At 37.0% G+C, this 20,207-nt stretch overlaps 2 protein-coding genes and 1 pseudogene across 4 annotated transcripts in view; all 3 read right to left on the bottom strand.

The window, feature by feature from the left end:
• Positions 1 to 20,207, bottom strand: part of DCDC2 (doublecortin domain containing 2) — a 223,552-nt gene that overhangs the window by 39,302 nt on the left and 164,043 nt on the right. The window lies entirely within an intron of this gene.
• Positions 303 to 2,263, bottom strand: H2BC1 (H2B clustered histone 1). The gene is given in 4 exon segments (XM_069094946.1): positions 303 to 564; positions 566 to 617; positions 620 to 700; positions 2,176 to 2,263. Coding segments are annotated over 4 exon segments (483 nt in total).
• The window catches only part of LOC138166484 (keratin, type I cytoskeletal 18 pseudogene), a 31,387-nt pseudogene continuing 26,973 nt past the window's right edge, over positions 15,794 to 20,207 (bottom strand).

Below are 20,207 nucleotides of genomic sequence, written 5' to 3'. Positions count from 1 at the left end.
GGGGAAAGGTCTCTAAATACCTACACATTAAGCAGATCCATTGGAGCACTCAGGCTACTCATAGCCATTCTTTAGTCTTACTATATGACTGGCCTCCCTGCTTCTCTGGTCATATGTTTATCTGATATTCTTTACGATTTAAACAACTTCTCAAGTACAATTCCTTATGAGCAACACTCTAACCTACTCTTGCCCACCATTCACTACCTCCCCTATATTCATTTGGATGTAGTATTCACAATATTCCAAATGAGCATCATTGTGCTACTGAGTTTTCAGTGTTAAGGTCTTTACTGCTAAGTCTACTTGGAGCTGGTGTACTTGGTGATGACCTTGGTACCCTTGGACATGGCATGCTTGGCCAGTTCCCTGGGCAGCAGCAGGCACGTGGATGTCTGGATTTCACAGGACATGATGGTGGAGCAATTGGTACAATGCACCAGGCCAGACACCTCACTGCCAACAAGGCACTCAAAGATGTCCTTGACAAATGAGCTCACGATGCCCATCACCTTGGATGAGATGCCTTCACTGGGATGTATTTGCTTTAACACCTTATCTACAAGTGGAATAACTCTCCTTGAGGTTGCATTGGTGCTTCTTGCCATCTTTCTTGGCACCTTGGTCACAGCCTTTTTGGAGCCCTTATCTGGTGCAGGGTATTGTGCATGTCCTGTATATCTCAGCAGATCATAAACTCCTTAAAGGTGAAGACCACACCATCTACTCATTTATAGGCTAGGAGCCTAGTATTTGTTAAAGATGCTAACCTAAAGTAACAATAAAACTATCACAACAGGAGTTACATTTGTTATAAAACCCTAATATAGATATAGCTATAGATTAGCTATAGATATAGATAGATATAGATATATGCCACAAACTACTACAAGGCCATGCAAGGTATTTTGTGAACCTTCAAAAATAAATCAAGAGATTAAACATAGAATAAAAATTCTATCTAAATCAAATGCTTAACACAATAGAAAGGAATTTGTCCTACTTTTTTGAATGCCACCATAGAAAAGTAAGTGAAATAGTCAAAAACAAAACACTGAAAATTTAGAGCATTGGCTTCAATGATAAAGAATAGCATTTTTCACCAATGGCTATATTCATACCTACATTTGGAAAGTATACCATTTCATTCCACCATTAAAGATATTTTAAATTTGTCCAACAAACAGTAAGCTTTGCTCATAGCAGCAAATCCTGTGTGCAACAATGAAGTCAGTGGTACAAGAAGATAAAGAAAAAAGGGACCAAGGGGCGGCCAGGTGGCTCAGCGAGTAAGAGCACCGGCCCCAGTGTCGGGATGACCTGGGGATCAAATCTGGGCTCAGATACTCAGCACCATGCCCAGAAATAACTGGCCGTGTAACCTTGAGCAAGTTATTTAACCCCTATTGCTTTAAAAAAGAAAAAGAAAAAGAAAAAAGGGACCTCAGTAGACCTTGCAAATAGTAGTACTAGTACTTAATCAACATTTGTTTATTAATTTCATATTTTATAAGTAATATATAATATACCATAAACTATATTTTATTGTTTTATTTTATAATATAATTTTGTAATTATTAATCCTAAAAATTGTTTATTCATCTATGAACTATCTATAATCTCTAGAAGATAATCCTGTCCTAAACACTAAAATCCCTGACTCTACCCAAGGCATGTAATATACATAAGAAAAGGAGAGGAGGATCAGCTGAAAAAACCATGTTCTTCAGATCCTATAGTCCTGCTAGACAATCACATTACACCAAGGGCTGTGCTAGACAATATTTAACAACAAGTTCTCCAAAAAGAATGATGCACTTTCAAGTTTAACCTTCATTATTAACATTTTCTCCATTACTTTTAAAGTCTAGACAATCAACAAAATAAATCAAACCCTGATTTGTAGTGTTAACTGATTTCTGAGGTATAAATAAATGCTCACAGTAACAATTTAACAAGCTGGTTCCAGCATATCCCTATGTAGCCCACCAAATTCAGTGATAATATACTAAAATAACCTCAGCAAGCTGAGGCAGCTCAATGTGTAAAAGAGATTATGAGATTATTAATGAGATCCATGTGATATTTTCTGTATGATTCCAGGGGACTGAGTAAGCTCTACTTCTGTTCTGCTGCTAAGTGGATTTACCCCCATCAGAGCACTGACAGATGTACCAAATAGCTGACTCTCTTCTTCTGCAACAACCAGGTCATCAATGGAGAAGCAAGGCTTGACCGTGGTCCAATGACATTCATATGCCATAAGAGCATCACCTTGGTGCTTAGAAGGACCTGAGAGACTATATAGTTCAATCTTCTCACTTTACATAAGAGGAAACTAAAGCCCAGGAGAATTGTGATTTTTTTTCAAAATAATATAATAATAAGTATAAGAGACATGTTTGGAACCCAAGTTCTCTGAATCCAAAGCTAGTACATTTTGCAGTGCACCTTGATTAGAAATTTGTTGAAAGGTGGCTGATGCCTGACTCTTCCTGAAAAATACTATAATTATTAAATTGAATATGATTATTAAATAGCAGGTAACAGAATGAAAAGAGAGAATGAGAGGAAGGGAGAGACAGAGAGAGGATAATCATACCTTTTAAACCCTGAATTCAGAAAATTATATACAGACTATACAAATTTAGTTCTGATCTTTTATTTTTCCTATGGATCATGAATTGGTCTCTTAATGTGTAATAGATAGAAAATATCAAATACCCAAGCAAAGTAAAAACACCTTTGATTTTTGTTCACTGATCTCCACATCAATTTTATTACTTTGATGAAAGCAGTGCTGTAGAAAGAGGAAATTCACAACATGAACATATCATTGTGCCTAGTTCATAATAAACGTGGATCCATTTCCCCTACAGGAAAATGAAATCAGAATATGTGTATTTTACCATTCTGCAACTAGAGGAGCTGAAATGAATGCATTTTCTGTTAATGCATCAGTATTTCATTTTACTAGAACTAAAATTCTTTTGTGCATTCAGACAAATGAGAAAATACACTAGACTAGTCAATAAAAGATGAATTCAAGTTATTGATAGAAATAAAAAATTAAATATTTAGGCTCAGAAATTATCTTACAGAATACAGTTTTATCAGAAAAATAATAAAATTATTTGAAGAAAAATGGCAATATGTATACAATATTTTAATGGGTCTCACATCTAAAATTGACTGAAACCTGAAAGTAGAGACAAAAAAAATAACCTCACTGTTGTGATGATCTGTCCTGAATACTTTATGGAAATCTAAGGCATTTACTAACCCTAATCTGTACATGTAAGCAAGGAAGTTAATGTGAAAATAAACATTTTTAATGTGATTTACTGCTAAGGCTATACCTCATAAAAATACTGAATTAAATTTCAAAAGAAAATATTTTTTAAATATGGCTCATTAAGCCTAATAGATTATTGAGAAAATGGACAGACCCAAGGAGTTTATGCCTTGCAGTATACAAGATAATTTTCCAAGAAGAAAAGATATTATAGATTACAGGGTTATGCAAGGCAAATAATCTTGTTTAACTGCAGTCATTCTATGTGTCACATCTATCACCAGAGAGAATTCAAATTGGTATGAAGTTGATATAAAAATGATTTTTATTAGCTTAATGTTAATGTGATCTACACATCCTTATTTGAAAATATATTAAATTCCTAATATCATTCTTCATGGATATAGATTGTTGTCATCATAATATCTCATTGAGAAGTGAAGAAAGAATTTCTAGGAGGCCTGACCTTTTATAAAGCAGTCTTCTCAACTAATTTGGAATTTAACAAGTACCAAAGTAAAAGAAATGGGTGACTTGCCATGTAATAAATACCTCATTAGGAAAGGATATTGGTCAACCCTGATCTTTGCTATAACTTATGCAAATACTCCTACACAGTGATTAAAATATATTATTTGTATAAAGAAAAGAGCAAACTATTTTTTAAAAAGTCAGTTTCCTATGGATGTTAACTAGTTTAATACTATGAAACAAACTAAATGGGGTTTTTAATCACTAATCTGCATATGTTTAATTGTGCCCTGTGATAGTCAAATGGAACCAATTTTATAAATTCAGAAACATCAATAATCTAATTCTCAATTTCTGCTATTATTCCAAAACCACTTTCCCATTAAATTATAAAGACTTTGTTTTCTCTACAAGTGTTTGGCTTCTTTCTGCCTCGTTCCCCTTTTTTCATGTTATATTAATCATAATAAAATATCAATTAAAAAATATTAATGAATTGTTATATTAGTCACCTAGATATACAACTTCAGACTCATCCACTACTTCTCCCTCCCTCCCTCTCAATATCCATATAAAATCAGTTGCCAACTCTTATCAATTCAACCTCTGCAAAATTTATCACATCTACCCCCATTTTCCTCAACTCATATTCAACCACCCTAATTCAGGCTCTCATCATTTCTTATCTAGACTATTACAATATCCTCATCTCCCCTCCCTGCCTCAAGGTTCTCTACTTTCTAATCTATCCTTCTTACAGCTCTCCCTCTCCTCCTCTCCAAAGGAAGGTAAATATTGATGACCAGAAGCTGCGCAGTTAACTTGGGATTTACTGGCTAGATTCTTTCTTTTCTTCCTTTCTATCTTTCTTTCTTTCCTTCCTTCCTTCTTTCTTTATCTGCCTTTCTTCTTTTCTTTCTTTGTTTGTCTTTCTTTCACCAAACTTTAAACTCATTTCACTCTGGAGCTCACAGACCAGACCACAATAGGTCCCTGCCCAAGCTCCACTTAATGGCTATATTTTGGGCCCTCCTCTCTCAGAGTGAATGTCAACTATAACTGTTTTTCTTTTTACCAGCAACCATGAGGGTGGTCTTGTCCTCCCAGTTTGATTTTTTTTCTCTATTTTGAAATTAAAGGGGCCATCCCTAGGCTCACTTCTTTAAAAGGCCTATTCACTGAATGGGCATTACCTCACTCAAAGTGAGAACCTGAACAGTCCTTAGCTTAAAAGGATCAGGGTCTCCCATTGCACCATGGGCCATCTCCAGTTTCCCTGATAAATATCTGGCCACTGGACCCAGATGGCTCTGAAGGAGAAAGTGAGGCTGGTGACCTTGTACTGCCCTCCCTCATTCAAATCAAAGTCGACTGCAAGTCATGTCATGATTTCTCTGATGTCATGGTCTTCAAAAATGAAGGACAAACACAACCTCACAGTTGCAAACTGGTATTCCTAAAGCACAAACTTTTGATCATCTCACTATTAATGCTCAAAAAAAGCCTGGTTTATTAAATCCTTACTGCATTGCTTTGAGGATAAAATATAAAATGCTTTTAAAGTCCTTTTTCGACTTTTAAAGACCTTTCTTTTAAAGATTTCATTTAAAGACCTTCACAATTTTGCTCCAGTCAGTTTTTCTAGATTTTATGTATTACTTCCCTCTCCAACTCATGTTCTAGATTAACTTGACTTACTTAATTGTTCCTCACAATACTACTCATCCTTCCTCCCATGCTTTTTTGCACAGGCTGTCTGTCCTCCATGCTTGGCATAGACATTCATTCCTCATTTCTGATTCATAGAGTCCCTTTTATTGTTGTTATTCAGTCATTTTAGTCATGTCCAATTTTTTTTACCCCCTCTGGGGATTTTTTGGCAATGATTCTGGAATGATTTGCCACTTTCTTCTTGGTAGATTCCTTAAAAGTCCAGATCAAGTATCATCCTCATTTAGGCTGTCCCAACCCTTACAACAACAGCTGGTACATAGCTCCTCTCCACCCTCATGACCAAAATAAAAACCTCAGATATTTATTTTGAATATATTCTGTGTTGATTTTTCTGTGTATATGTCATTCTCCTCTGTAATCTTCATGATGTTAGGGAAACATTTTTTGTTTTGCGCCTTTGCATCCCCTGGGTTTGGCTCAATTCAGGAACTGAAGAAGTGCTTAATTGAAAGGCACTCTAACAGCAGACTTCAGATGGAAAAAAAATGAAGCTCCAAAGGAGTGTCTGTAGTCTAATAACTATAATTGACTGTTAACTCTTCCTGAATGGCTCTGAACTGATGTCCATACTATTCACACCACTGTACTTCATTTATCTTTTCTTTAAATGGGCTCAGGGATACTTCACAAGTTTAATTATTAAGTAAAACTAAAATGTCACTAATTGCCTCAGATCATACAGGTCCATTATTTGTCTTCTCCCACTGTTTTCCATTTTATATTTCTTCATATGTGCAATAGTCAGATTTTCACTAAAACTATAAGCATTCATAGGCTAGGTGAAGTACATATTGATAATGAATATATCTCTCATTACTTTTAATGATTCTTTTTATAGTTTGTTTGCAACTCCACTTCTCTGGCAACACTTGCTAGAGGCTATGGGCTAAAATGTGTGAAGACTGAAAAATCATCACGTTCAGAGGGAGTCTGACTGTGCTAATCAATAGCAACACCTTTATATTGGCATACATAATTATAAGAAATTACTTTGCATTGCCATTTTACTCCTTTTAATTGATTGACTGAATGTTTCTACTTTCCATCCAGATATTCTGGAGCTGGCATGAAAATAGCCTGAGAATTAGAAGTCCTGATTTCAATTCTGAGTGTGCCAACTTATTAATGTGACAAGGCCCAGACTGGCTGCAATTATGTAAATAAAGACAGCATTAGACATCAAATGAAACTCATGCTAAATACAAGGAATATAGGCAATACCTTGTTACAATTAATGAACACAGCTTTTGTTTCTTTTAACCATCTGCAAATAACAAAAATCCTGATGGCCTGGCACTGGGCCTGACCCACAGGAAGCACTAAGAAGTAACTCACTGAGTTGAATTGAAAGATTGAAGTTAAATGTAACATCATTTACAACCATTTCTTTTATCATTTAATCAAGCTGTTGAGGGGTTTCTGGGTAGTTGCTGTCTTTGGGGGTTTTTTTATTTTTTTTTCTACTGTTTATCTTTTGCTTTGTCAACAAATTTAAATGCTTTTTTTTTCTATATCAATGGATAATAAATTAAACCTTTCCCAAAAAATCATTCTAGTTATAAATTTAGATATCAGGCTCAAGTCCCATCTTTTTCACAAACCCTTCCTTGATCTCTTCTTCCTCAAATGTGCCTTGAGCACTTCATCTGGCTCTTACTTTTTCCCCCATCAAATTCTACTAAATAGAGGAATAACTGGCATTTATAGCATAAAAAAACTATCAACAGAATTCATGACTTGAAGTTTTTTTATTTTGATTTTGATAATAATTATTTGTTACTTTAGTCAAGAAGCTGATTACATGTGATTGCATAATAATGGAAACACTATTAACAGTGGAAATTAGTGGTTTGATCTGGGTTCCCAAATATGAACCACAGAATCTCGGAGTTTGGAGGGACTTCAAAGTCTTTTCTAGTTCAGCTCATACTTAGACAAGAATCCCTCTAGAACACACCTAAAGAATCCAGAACCAAATACAGAATCATGTTTGGAATTTAGAGCCCTTCCTGCCTTTCAACTCTTCTCCATGAACTCAACAATCCAGCTACTCTGGTCTATTTAACTTACTTCATCTCCCACCTCCATGCCTTTGTACTGGTTATCACCCTTGCCCTCTATCGTTAATTCTATCTTCTAGCTTTTTTTCAAGATGCAGCACAAATCCCACCTTCTGGGGATGACTTTCCTAGTCTTCACAGGCTACTCATGCCTTCCCTCTGAGACTACCTTCTAGTTACACTCTATGTATCTATAATGCATAGTTATTTACATATTATCTCTCCTGTTAGAAAATTAATTCCAAGAGAGTGGGGACCATGGTTTTTTTTTTTGCTTTCTTTGTATGCCCAGGTCTTAAGCAAAATGCTTAGATACATTAAGCACCTATTAGAATATATTCTTGTTTTCTACCTGACAAACTAACATGTCATGCTCATCCCATTCTCTGGTGCCATTTTCTTAACCAGCTGTTTACTTCCCAGATGGAATTTGCCCTTCTGAAGCCCTAGTCTTGGACCAGAAGCACTGCAGATGATGGAAACACCTCAGAATACCAAAGATATTCAGTTTGTTTGGGTTTATTTTTTTCCTGAAGACTTCATAATCCAGGGCAGCTAGGTGATGCAACAGACAGAGCACTGGCCCTAAAGTCAGGATCTGAAGACCTGACTTCAAATCTAGCCTCAGACACTTCCTCTCTGTCTGACCCTGGTCAAGTCACTTAAGCCTGATTGCCTCCAAAAACAACAGAATGAAAAGACTTCATAATCCTTAGCAATGAATTCTAGAGTCTTCTCTTAGAATTCTTTATTCCCATGTTAGTCTGCAGCTTTGGCAAGACTGGTGGAGTCTCTGTCACATCCTAGACAAGTACCCTAGGAAAAGAGCAGACTTCTCCATAACTAATGACAAGTTGACAAATAATTGCTTTGGTACTTCTTCCTATAGAGACATGAACCACCACCACCTCTATCTTCTTCCTCTAATACTTCAGTAGGATGGTCAGGTCTATCTGTCCATCTGTGGAACACATAGACCTCCTTTTCCTAGAATAAGCTGTTTCTCACATATTTTATCATGGAAGATTGCTATATAGTCTAAAAAAAGTTTTATAAGGTGGCTAGCCAAAAATATCATGTCTGGGACCCTAAATGGATATCAGAACTGAAGGGCCCAAAGGGGCAGTTACATTGGTGGGGTAGGACACTTTGTAATCCAGAACTCCAGCCATGATGATAAACTACACCAAAGAGGAACATTGTTCAAGTCTGAGAATCTCTGGGACCAACTGCCACTTGTCACCTGAACACAGTTAAGTATATTAAGTGTTTTTAGTGAACAAAATGATGTAGGATCTCTTTCCTTTGCCAAAAAGAACATAGAGCCCCTGCATCACACACTCCCTGGATGATCTCATTCCTGATGACACTGTGGATATATAGCAACTTTCTGTGGAATTCAAGCAGTAAGAAGAGTTGCTACCTATCTATGATGTAGTTACAACTGTTCAGCTGCCCTTTTTCCCTTCCTTGGCTCTCATATTCTTCCATTTTCTAACTTCTTGACATAAATAAGGGATTCCCTCTTACCTCTTCAGATTCTTTTTTTTTCCTTTGAACATGGATATTAGTTACTTGGCCATTCCAGAAAGTCAAATGTCATACTTTGTATGCAAGTCACTAAAAAATTTGCCTTATCCTCTCTCTCTTTCCTGAAAGCAAGATTCTCAGTCCACACTCAGTTTTCTCTCCTTCTTGTTTATCACTCTGGTGAACAATTCCAGTAATCAAACAATTATTACTGATAGAGTGTCATTTCAATAATGCAAGATTCCATTCCACTTACAATGAAAGGCAACAAAAACAACATAGATGCTATTAGTACACTGTAAATAAAAGGTCTACAACCTTCAATGTAAACATATTATAGCTTTAATGCTCATGCTTTTATAAACTGTAGACACTACCTGGGGGTAAAGCATGCACAATGTGCCTCAACCAACAGGAATCTTTAAAGGGATTGTATTTACTGGAAATATATATTTATGCAATATGCCCGTTTTGTTGATTGAACAAAATGAAGTATCTGTTTCAGAACTATTTAGAATTTCACACTTGTCTATTCAAGATAACCCTTGGAAAAAATTGATTGATGTTCAAACTCGATAAATGACTAAAGGATATCAAAGTCCAATACATGGATAAGACTATAGTCTTAAAATAAAATAATAGAAGAAAAATTTACAAATGGGTAAATTTTCTTTGCTACCAAAAAAGTCCTATTCTTGTGCCTCGTTTTGGCATGGAGGTGATACTGGGCTCACAAACAACTAGCCAGTGTAGTATACATTCTTGAAGATTTAAACAAGCTAAAAAGACCCCAAACATAATCCTGGTTGATAAATTATTATTTGTCATGTGAGGACCAACTTAAATATGGAGAAGCTCAACAGCAGCAAGTTGGCCACCAGATGAGTAGTTCTTTGATCAATGAAACTCATCAAACAAAGAAAAACTAAAAACATATCCAATTCTCTGCATTTTCTTCTACTTTTGTAGTCACTGCAGTGGAGGACCAGCAGAGGAGGCTAAGGGTAGCAATCATTTTGTTTTTGTCACATCTATAAACATGAATTTAACTGACCAAACTCCCAATGGGAGATTTTTGTCCAATAATAAACTGAAACATAATCTTGACCTTTTCACTAAAATTTAAATAAGAGGTAAAAAGCTGTCATTAAATGGAAAGGGTTTCTCAGAGTTTCTGCTCAAAGAAGTAAATAAAGGGATTGATGAGGTTGGTTTCTTTATACCACCCAAGGGCAAAAAGAAGCTTTGTTTCATTGATTGCCTGGTCATGTCATTTTGTGATGCTCATGAAGAAGAAAAGAAGAAAAAAAGAGTGCCATTTTTAAAATCTACAGCTTATGTACAAATGCCCATTGCAAAGTATGAAGAAAGAGATAAAGAGCATGAGAGGAGAAACTGGATGCAGGTGTTGAAGGGAAGTCATAGAAGCTTGCAGAGTTTACACAAAACAATAACAGGATGTTCAAAGGAAGCAGTTGGTCCAGACAAGTGCTCTGGACTTTGATGATAGCAAGCATATGTGTCTCTTTAGCCACCTATAGCCAATCTGTTGCCAAGACCTTTTGATTTTAACCTTCATAACAGCTCTCACATATGTTCCCTTTTCTCCTCTGATGATGCCATCACCTTAGTCAAGACCTTCATCATCTCACACTCATAGAGTTAAAATTACTTGTTCATGTTTATTCAGCTAATTCAACTGTAAATTTCCATCCATGTATGTGTCCCTTACCCAATGTCCAGCACTCTACTCCCTACAGAATAAATGTCCATATGTAAAAAAAAATCATGCCCTATGGTTATTTTCCTTTTAGTTTGTAGTTCATAGCAACACTATATACACAAGACATGCTCAATCAATACTTGATAGATGAAACAATATTACAAAGTAACCTCTCAGCCAGTGCTAAATGCTATAAGAAGGATCACAATAATTAAAATAAATGGTTGTGCCATCAAGGACAATGCTATGAAATACATATCAGTACTATTGAAGTTCAATCAGATTAAACTATGAGAAAACAAAAAAAGAGAGCTAAGTTGTAAGAGGAAAATGCAACTTTCTGAATTTTCAGTCTGTACTCTTTTCATATTTTACTTAAAGAAAAAAAAATGAGACCATCATTTGCCAAGAGCTTGGTCCTCCACAGCTCACATCCTGTTGCTTTCTGCTACTGTAATCTCCTTCACCCATCTCACATGCTTAGATGGCTTTTCTCCTTACCAAGACCAACCCCACTACATGTATAAGTGATCCCACTCCATTCTGACTGCCTCAGTAGATTGCCCACTCTATATTCCCCACTCCCTCACTTTCCAACTCTCCCTGTCTACTGTTTCCTTACTGTCTAAAAATATGACCATGTCTTCTCCAACCTCAAAATTCCTTACTTGATCATTCCACACCTGCTAATTATTGTTCCCATAGCTCTCCTGCCTTTTATGGCTAAACTCCTTATGAAAGGCAATCTACAGTACCATTTCTACTTCCTTTCTTCTCCCTCTCTTCTTAACTCGCTATAGTCTGGCTTCTGACTTAATCATTAAATTGAAAGTGTTCTGTCCAAAGTTACTAATGATTGCGAGTTCCTCAAGGACAGGAACTGTTGTTTTGTTTTTACCTTACTTCATATGCTAGATTTTAGCACAGTGTCCAGCAAATAATAGGCACTTAAATATTTACTAACTGTCTGGGCTGGACATGAAACCAAGCATGTTCAACATGGGTTAGTGATGATTTTAGGAGAAAATATCAGAAGGTTGATATGGCTAGTTGGAAAGCAGTGGAGAGTTTGAAAACAAAGTAGTACAGAAGACCATTAGGAGGTAAAGAGTCAACCAGCTGAAAATAATTGGGCACCTTAGTCATAAAATAAAATAATTTCAAATTAATTATATTAGAGAAAAGGTGTGGTAAGAAAAAGAATGTTTTCAACTTGTCATTAAGTAAAAACTAAAACAGATACTGCTAGCTCAGAAATCTCTCTTTAAACTTTTACAAAAGCTTCTAAGAATTCACTAGGAAAATTTTTTCTAAGAGAAATAAAACTTTATTTTTCCTACCTTCAGATATAGTTAATGGATGCCCTACACATAAGGTCGATGAACCAAAAAAAACTGACTGTAACTGAAACCCCAGTGGAAATAAAAATGTTAATGTGTGATAGGAGTATAACATGCATTTAATATACAATATACAGGAACATTCATAACAATTTATTCTTAGTTCAAAATGAAAAGTAGAAAGTTTAATTTAAAGGTATCAAACCACCTTGGGATTTTAAGAAAATTCTAGTTTTCCTTAATTATTCTTCAGTTTTATGTTTACTCTTTCCTACAAAAGATAGAACGGGTGAAAGCTAAGATGTGGGAAGCAACAGCAGGAAGGAGGAAAGATAAATTGAACTACAGATGATCAGAATGCATTCGTAAATCAATAGGAAATTATTGTGGAAAAAACTAAAAAACTGAAATAATTCTACAACAGGAAGCAGTGACTTAGACTCTCATGAGAAGAGTCATATTATTTAAATTCACAAATTTGGTTTGTATATATTATATATGCATATATACATACATACATATATAATGTTTAATTACAGCTAAACTCTTGAGAAAAAGATCTTTCTTTATATGTATAATACACAAACTAATTTACCAATATTCAAATAAATAAATGGTCAAAAAAATTTAGCACACTCTAATTTTATACACAGGCTATAACCAAACCTGAAAAATATCTACTAGTAGAAAAGAAATGAAAAGACTTTATGAAAAATGCTCTGGCATGAAAAGGATGTTCATAGGACCTTTGAAACTACATTGACAGAGTCTACTACATTGGGAAATTATTCTAACAAGGCACACATACAAAGCACAATATGTTCTGTATTCAAATATGTATCTACTGTATTTAAATACATCAAACTCAAGGCATTTTCACACTAGATGACTGAACCCCATACTCCAACAATAATGCAGTACTATCGGATTGGCTGTGGTGCATGGCCACAATGATGAACACTGTATGATTTGACAACATATTCATTAGCAATGCTAACAGTGTCAGAAAAATGTACCCAATTATCTCTTTATGCATATTTCCACCTATTTGAGAGAATAAATATAGACCCATCCTTTGTGTATCAGGTTTTTCCCTCTTTCCCATTTTTCTTATTCACCCAAGCCTCATGCAGGCTTATGCTATTAGTGTAACTTTTGAAGAGATCTGTGAGCTTTCTGAGATAAAACACAGTAGCAATCAAATAACTGAATTAATAAATGCATAAATAACTGATTAGGCCAAAGAGAGCACAGTGAAAGAAATTTCCACAATAAACAATTCATGTAAATGTTTTGCACAGCTGACATATTTTCTTGGATTTATGAGCTTTCCAAAATAAGCCATAAATGTCTTACATATGACTGTGCCAGCCATATTCTTTATTTATCATTGTCCACCTATGGATTGATTTGCAACCAGAACCACCATTGGAAATTATAGGGTTTAAAGTAACACACCAACCCTCCCCCTAAAAGATGGAAATTCTACACTGAAACAAAATTGAAAGAACACATGGCTAAATCTATCTGCTTATTCAAAAGCAAAAATCATTTGTGAAGACAGTCATACAATCCATTCCCTTTTATCACCATTGTGAAATAGTGGGGGAAGTAAAAATGTGGTGATATTGTCAAAAGTTTCATTTTCATTCTCATTTTACATTCTTTGGCAGCATAATGCTTGGAAGCAATTTGGGATACTACCATTCCAATAAGTGGAGTTTCCTGACTCTCACCATCCTCTCTGTGTGGAATGAAAGTTACTTTCAAATATTTTGCCACCAAGACCTAATGGTGGGTGGCAAGGTAGGGTCACTGTCATTCCATGGAATATCTGCTTCATTTGGTACGTCACTGCCCTGCTCTCCTCCCACTTGACTGCCTCTTTACCAGCAGACATGTTTTCCCTCAACCCTCTATCCAGCTCTTCTTGGGGGGGCCCCATTTATATCACAGCTTTTATGCATTCTTACCAACACTGTGTCCAAGTCAAGAAATTTGGAGTAACAATCTATTCCCAGTCTGCCAAGAATGCTTTTTACTAACATCATCATTGTTTCAATGAAAGTACAGAGATGAATAGTTACCAAATTGCTGGTCAACATTTATTGAGCACCCACTCTAAAAACCATATTAGCTGTAGAAGACGGAATAGGTTGTTTAGATACATAATAAATAAAAAATTGATCCTGTTGCTAGATAGCTTACAGTCTAGTTGGGGATACTCAGTTCCCATGCTTAAATACAAAATTGATATTGTGATTTTAAAATTAATACGCACACTCTTAATCAGTCAACCATACTAAACACACACTCTGGATCACCTTCATAGACAGTTATAGATGCTAAATTGTTAAGTTAAGACCTGGAGATCGAATCCCGGGCTCAGACACTCAGCACCACACCCAGAAATAACTGGCCGTGTAACCTTGAGCAAGTTACTTAACCCTGATTGCTTAAAAATAAAAAAATAAAAAAAAAGAATTCCTGATAATCTGAGACTTAATTTTAAGAACACTAAAGCAACTAAGTGACTTGCTTACATCTGATAACAAACTAGGAAGCTAGGAAATGAAGTGGTATACTGCTATGTACACAGGCATGAAGTATATATAGAATCATAGGATTTAGTCCTGGAAGGGATATCAGTCAATCAACAAGAATTTAAGTGTCCACTATTTACCAGGCACTGTGTATCTAGTCCAGGGATCCTTAACCTTCTTTGTAAACACAAATGAATCCCTTTTGTAATAATTCTCGTGAAACCCACAGACCCCTTCCCAGAATAATGTTTTTAAATGTATAAAATATATAAAATTACAAAGAAAACCAATTATGTTGAAATTGTTATCAAAAAAAATTTTTTTTAAGGAAACAAACAGGTTCATAGACCCCAGGTTAAGAATTCCTGATAAGGGGTGGCCAGGTAGCACAGCAAGTAAGAGCACCGGCTCCAGTGTTGAGAAGACCTGAAGATCGAATCCCGGGTTCAGACACTTAGCACCCACCCAGAAACACCTAGCCGTGTAACCTTGAGCAAGTTACTTAACCCCAATTGCTTAGGGGTGGCCAGGTGGCTCAGCGAGTAAGAGCACCGGCTCCAGTGTTGGGACGACCTGGAGATGGAATCCCAGGCTCAGACACTCAGCACCACACCCAGAAATAACTGGCCGTGTAACCTTGAGCAAGTTACTTAACCCTGATTGCTTAAAAATAAAAAAATAAAAAAAAAGAATTCCTGATAATCTGAGACTTAATTTTAAGAACACTAAAGCAACTAAGTGACTTGCTTACATCTGATAACAAACTAGGAAGCTAGGAAATGAAGTGGATAGAGTGTCAGGTGTGGGTCAAGAAGACCCGAATTCAGATGTAGCTTCAGACACTTACTAGCTGTGTGACCCTGAGGTAAGTCATTTAAACGATTTGCCTCAGTTTCTTCAACTGTAAAATTGGGATAATAACAAGACCTACTTCCCAGGGTTGTTGTGGGAATCAAATGAGATAATATTCGTAAAATGGCTTAGCACAACACCTGGCACATAATAAGTACTATTTAAATGCTAGGTATTCTTATTTTTTTTAAGGTTAGGTGACCAAAGAGCCTTCCTGACTCAGCCCAGGTCTTCAGTTTATGGTCTTAACGCCATAGGACTTTGGTGTCACTGGGCTCTGCCACCACTTTGCCATCTACAATCTTCTGAGTGCTGGTCTTATGTAAGCAACTGCTGCTGCTGTCCAAGGTATTCACAAGATTGAAGTCCTTCCCATTCTCCAGCAGGTTTCAATAAGTGTTGATTTCTGCTTCCAGTTTGACCTTCATGTTGAGCAGGGCCTAGCGCTGCCCCTCTGTTGGATCTGCCCCAGCTCAGCCTCCAGGGGCAGCAGGGCTGTGTTGATCTGCTCCATCTCCCTTCCCTCAGGCTGTCCTCCAAGCTGGTTTTCAGGTTTCGAGGAAATCCAGGTCAATCTCTAGGGACTGGACCGCACATTTCAGCTCAGTGACAGTGTTTCAGGCTGCTTCCACCTCCTCAGATCTTGTGCTGGTCACCACAGTGCTCTCCTCAATCTGCTGGGACCAATATTTATCAAGCTCCTCTCTGTTCTTCTGAGCCAGAGCATCATACTGGGTTCCCATATCAGCCATGACCTTGCTCAGGTTCTGAGATTTGAGAGAGTCCACCTCCACTGTCAGCCCAGAGCCTGCGATTTGGGCTTGTAGAGAATTCACCTCCTCCTCGTGGTTCTTCTTCATGAAGAGCCGCTCTTCCTTTGGGGTTTCAATCTCCATCTCCCATTGCAGCCTGGTCACATTGGTGTCATCAATGACCTTCTGGAGGCCGTGAATGTCACTCTCTACAGACTGTCTCATGGACAGCTCTGCTTCATACTTGACTGAAGTCATCAGCCGCCAGACGGGCATTATTAATCTGTAGGACGATTCTGGCTTTGTCCACTGAGCTTGTATAGATCTGAGCCCGCAGATCCACAAACGTCTTGAAATAGTGTCATCACTCTTTGGTCTGAGGTCCCTTCTTGTCCATATGCTCCTGATTTTCCCTTCCAGTTTCTGATTCTCAGTCTCCAGGTTCCGGCACTCACTCCAGATAGGAGTCAAGGTGGTTGTTGAGGTCCTGCATGGTCTCCTTCTCCCCTTGGATTCCCCTGATCCCAACCAGTCTCCCATCAGGCCCCCAGGCCTCCAGTCCCTGTGGAAGCTGGTAGTACAGGACATGGAGATTCAGGAGACAGAGCCTCCGGTGCCTACATAGACATTGGAGGCGTTGTTGGCCGGCTGGACCTGGTAGCTGGGCACCTAGACTGAGCCCAATGAGTGGTAGTTGGTGGAGAAGGTGGTGGAGTGGGTAGTGACGTCTGTAGAGGAGAACTGGACATAGTCGGAATACTCCTATTCTTATTATTATTTAATCGTAAATAGTAAGTGGCCAAACCAGGATTCAAACCCAAGTCTTTTAACTTCAAATCGTTCCCCCCCCCCAGATCTCATAATTCTGCTGCTCATAACTGTGATCCGCATATTGATTCACTTTCATTCAGTACTATCATATAAGGCCAACCATAAATGTTTGCAGACTATTTCCATCAAGGATTCAAATGTAAGTGCTTTGAAGATATAGCTCCCTGGTGGGATTCAAGCTGTTGTTTTGTTTTGTTGTTTTTGCATAACTACCCTATTCAACTTAAATATACCTACAATGAAAACCTCAGTAAGTGAGCCTTTGCTGTAAAAGTATAAGTATTCCCCACTCATACCAGAACACAGAAAGAAGTATGCTGCATCTAGCTATAAAGCAGCAAGCCATTCTATATCAGCACATAGCATTATAAGTACAAACAAAACATATTTGCAGAAAGTGCTCTCATAGCTACCATTCCTCATAGCACCACTCTCTCTCTCTCTCCACCACCTACAATACCACACAATGTCCATTTATTTTCAAATCACTCTTCCATCGGTCAATCAGGAACTGAGTACCAACCGCCTGTCTAGCATTGTATACAAGGCAGTAAGGGCTATAGAAGGCATAGAAAATATTGTTTCTACCCAAAAGAAAGTTATACAAATCACACATACTCACATGCACTCACACATATACACACACACACCAGACAAGAAAGACAGTAATATATATACATATATATGTATATATGTACATGTACCTCTGTGTAAAGATATATTATACTCATTGTGTATCAGAGAAGAACAGTATAGTTTTATAAATGCTAATAGATACTGATAGGTTACTACTGGGAAGGGAACAAGCATTTATTAAGTATCTACTATGTACAGGAAGTGCACTAAACATTTTACACACACTACCTCATTTGATCCTCACAACAACCATGAGAGGTAGGTGCTATTATTAGCCCCATTTTACAGTTGAGGAAATTGATACAAAGGTTAAGTAACTTTCCCAAAGTCACACTGTTATGAATTGCCTGAGGCTAAATTTGACTTTAGGACTTCATAACTCCAGGCCCAGCATTCTATCCACTGAACTGCCAAGATGCCCCCAACAAGTGGAAAATTGAAATGGAGAGGATATGTGGGAGTTATCTTCAAAGAAAGCCTTGTCCACGAGAGTGGAACTTCATCAGGGCATTAATGAATAGTTTGTAGATGTATGAATGGAAAAGAGAATACCAGAAGTGGAGAACAGAATGAGCAACTCACAGAAGGAGGAGAATTTGTATGATGGGGAAAGGGCATGAAGAGGGTATGGCAAAAGGAAAAAGTAAGAAGAATGACCTGACTAGAGTGAAAGTTGCCTGTTTGGGAGTAGAATCATAAAATTTGAACTATTTAATGAACTAAAGGTCATCTAATCCAATGCCTTCATTTTACATATAAGGAAACTGAGCTCCCAAGAGATTATTTCATGCACAGGGTTCTACAAATAATAAGTTAGAAGAACCAGGATTCATACCCAGGTGCTCTCACTTCAAATTCAACACTCCTTCCATCACCATAAAGTTGAATAGATCAGGAAGTGACAGATTATAAAATCCCTTTAAATCTTAAGCATAGAAGTTCAGATTTGATATAATAAGCAAAAGGGAAACATACAGGCTCACTTTATAGCTCTTGAACACCATGTATTCACTGTTCTTTTCCACATCTCATACATGAGAAACAAGGTCCTATTTAAAACATTAACTAGCCATTTCTCTCTAACTCTGTCCTTGTCATTTCTTGCCTTCATAAATTTTCAGAAAAGGAGGAAGAATTGACCAACTACTTTAACTGTCAACACATGTCTAAACTGTATATATTAAATATTCTCCTTTCCACTAACCCTTCATGCCTAGATATCCTCAGGTTTAATCTAGTAGCAAGGAAAAAGGCTTTTACTGTCAAAGATCCCCAGGTACTTAACTCCTAGAAATCATGATAGGTCCAGGTATCAAAAGATTGAAGTAAAGGAAAAAGATCCATGTCTTCTGGCTGGTTTTAAAATTGTACCACAAGGATAATTCTAATTCCTACAGGTCTTGCCTCAAAGTGGCTTCACTTTCAAAATTTCAAGGAATGGAAGAACCCTTTATTGCCTCCTCCTCTCTCTCTCTCTCTCTCTCTCTCTCTCTCTCTCTCTCTCTCTCTCTCTCTCTCTGTCTCTGTCTCTCTGTCTCTGTCTCTCTTCCCTTCTTTCCCTCTCCTTTACTTTTTTGCTAGTTTCTGCTCAAATAAAACCTTTGCCTTAAATCACAGGTGATATGTTAACATATAGCTAATCCTTTGCTATCATTTCCATTAAAAGCACATAACAACTGATATTTGAATTATCCATAATCTTTAGTAACTAAATCTATTTAATGGATAGGGGTTTCATTCCTAAGCAATTGAGTGAAAATCAGTTCTAACTTGTTTTAGAAGTCTGCCAGGCTCCTTCAGTTGCAGATAGTAAGTAGCAAAAGGTTATAGTTCACCTGAGGAAATGTCTATTCCCAGTCTGCAGAAATTTGCATATTGACTTTTTAAATGAAGACACTTCTTTATAGAATTAATTGGAGATTTTAAACGGCAGGTGGTGGAATTTCATTTTATTTTGTGAAGGAAAATCTAATAGTTGTCGAATGGCCTGGGAAGAAGTGAATTATTTTGAGTTTTTTCTCAATATCTCCAAAATGAGGCTTTTACTGCCTGCAGTGTAATAGCCTTCTTTTGCCATGTAAATGCGGGATCAATCTAGTTTTAAACAGGAAGGTTTTTCTAATGCGTTTGGGGGTATTTTTCATGCTGTGAGACAGCTGATAGGAGTTCTTGTAAAATGTGAATTACAGGAAATTCATATTTATAAGGCTTCCACAAGTAATTCTGAAGTTCTGACTTTTAAACATCTGTTAATGAAGACTACCATAAGTCACTCCCATTACGCATAAACATGTAACATTTCTTCCATATATTGTTTCCTTAGTCTGCCTTGGGAGTCAGTGGAGTAACAAGGTCAATGTTGGTGCCTTCTGAGTATGGTTTTTTGTTTTTTGTCTGTCTCTCTCTCTCTCTCTCTCTCTCTCTCTCTGTCTCTGTCTCT

The sequence above is a fragment of the Petaurus breviceps genome, unplaced genomic scaffold (genome assembly GCF_028583685.1).
Source record: "Petaurus breviceps papuanus isolate PSGF00001 unplaced genomic scaffold, PetGlider_PUasm1.0 224, whole genome shotgun sequence".
In the NCBI taxonomy this organism is placed as follows: Eukaryota; Metazoa; Chordata; class Mammalia; order Diprotodontia; family Petauridae; genus Petaurus; species Petaurus breviceps.
This window is presented reverse-complemented; position numbering and strand designations above follow the sequence as displayed.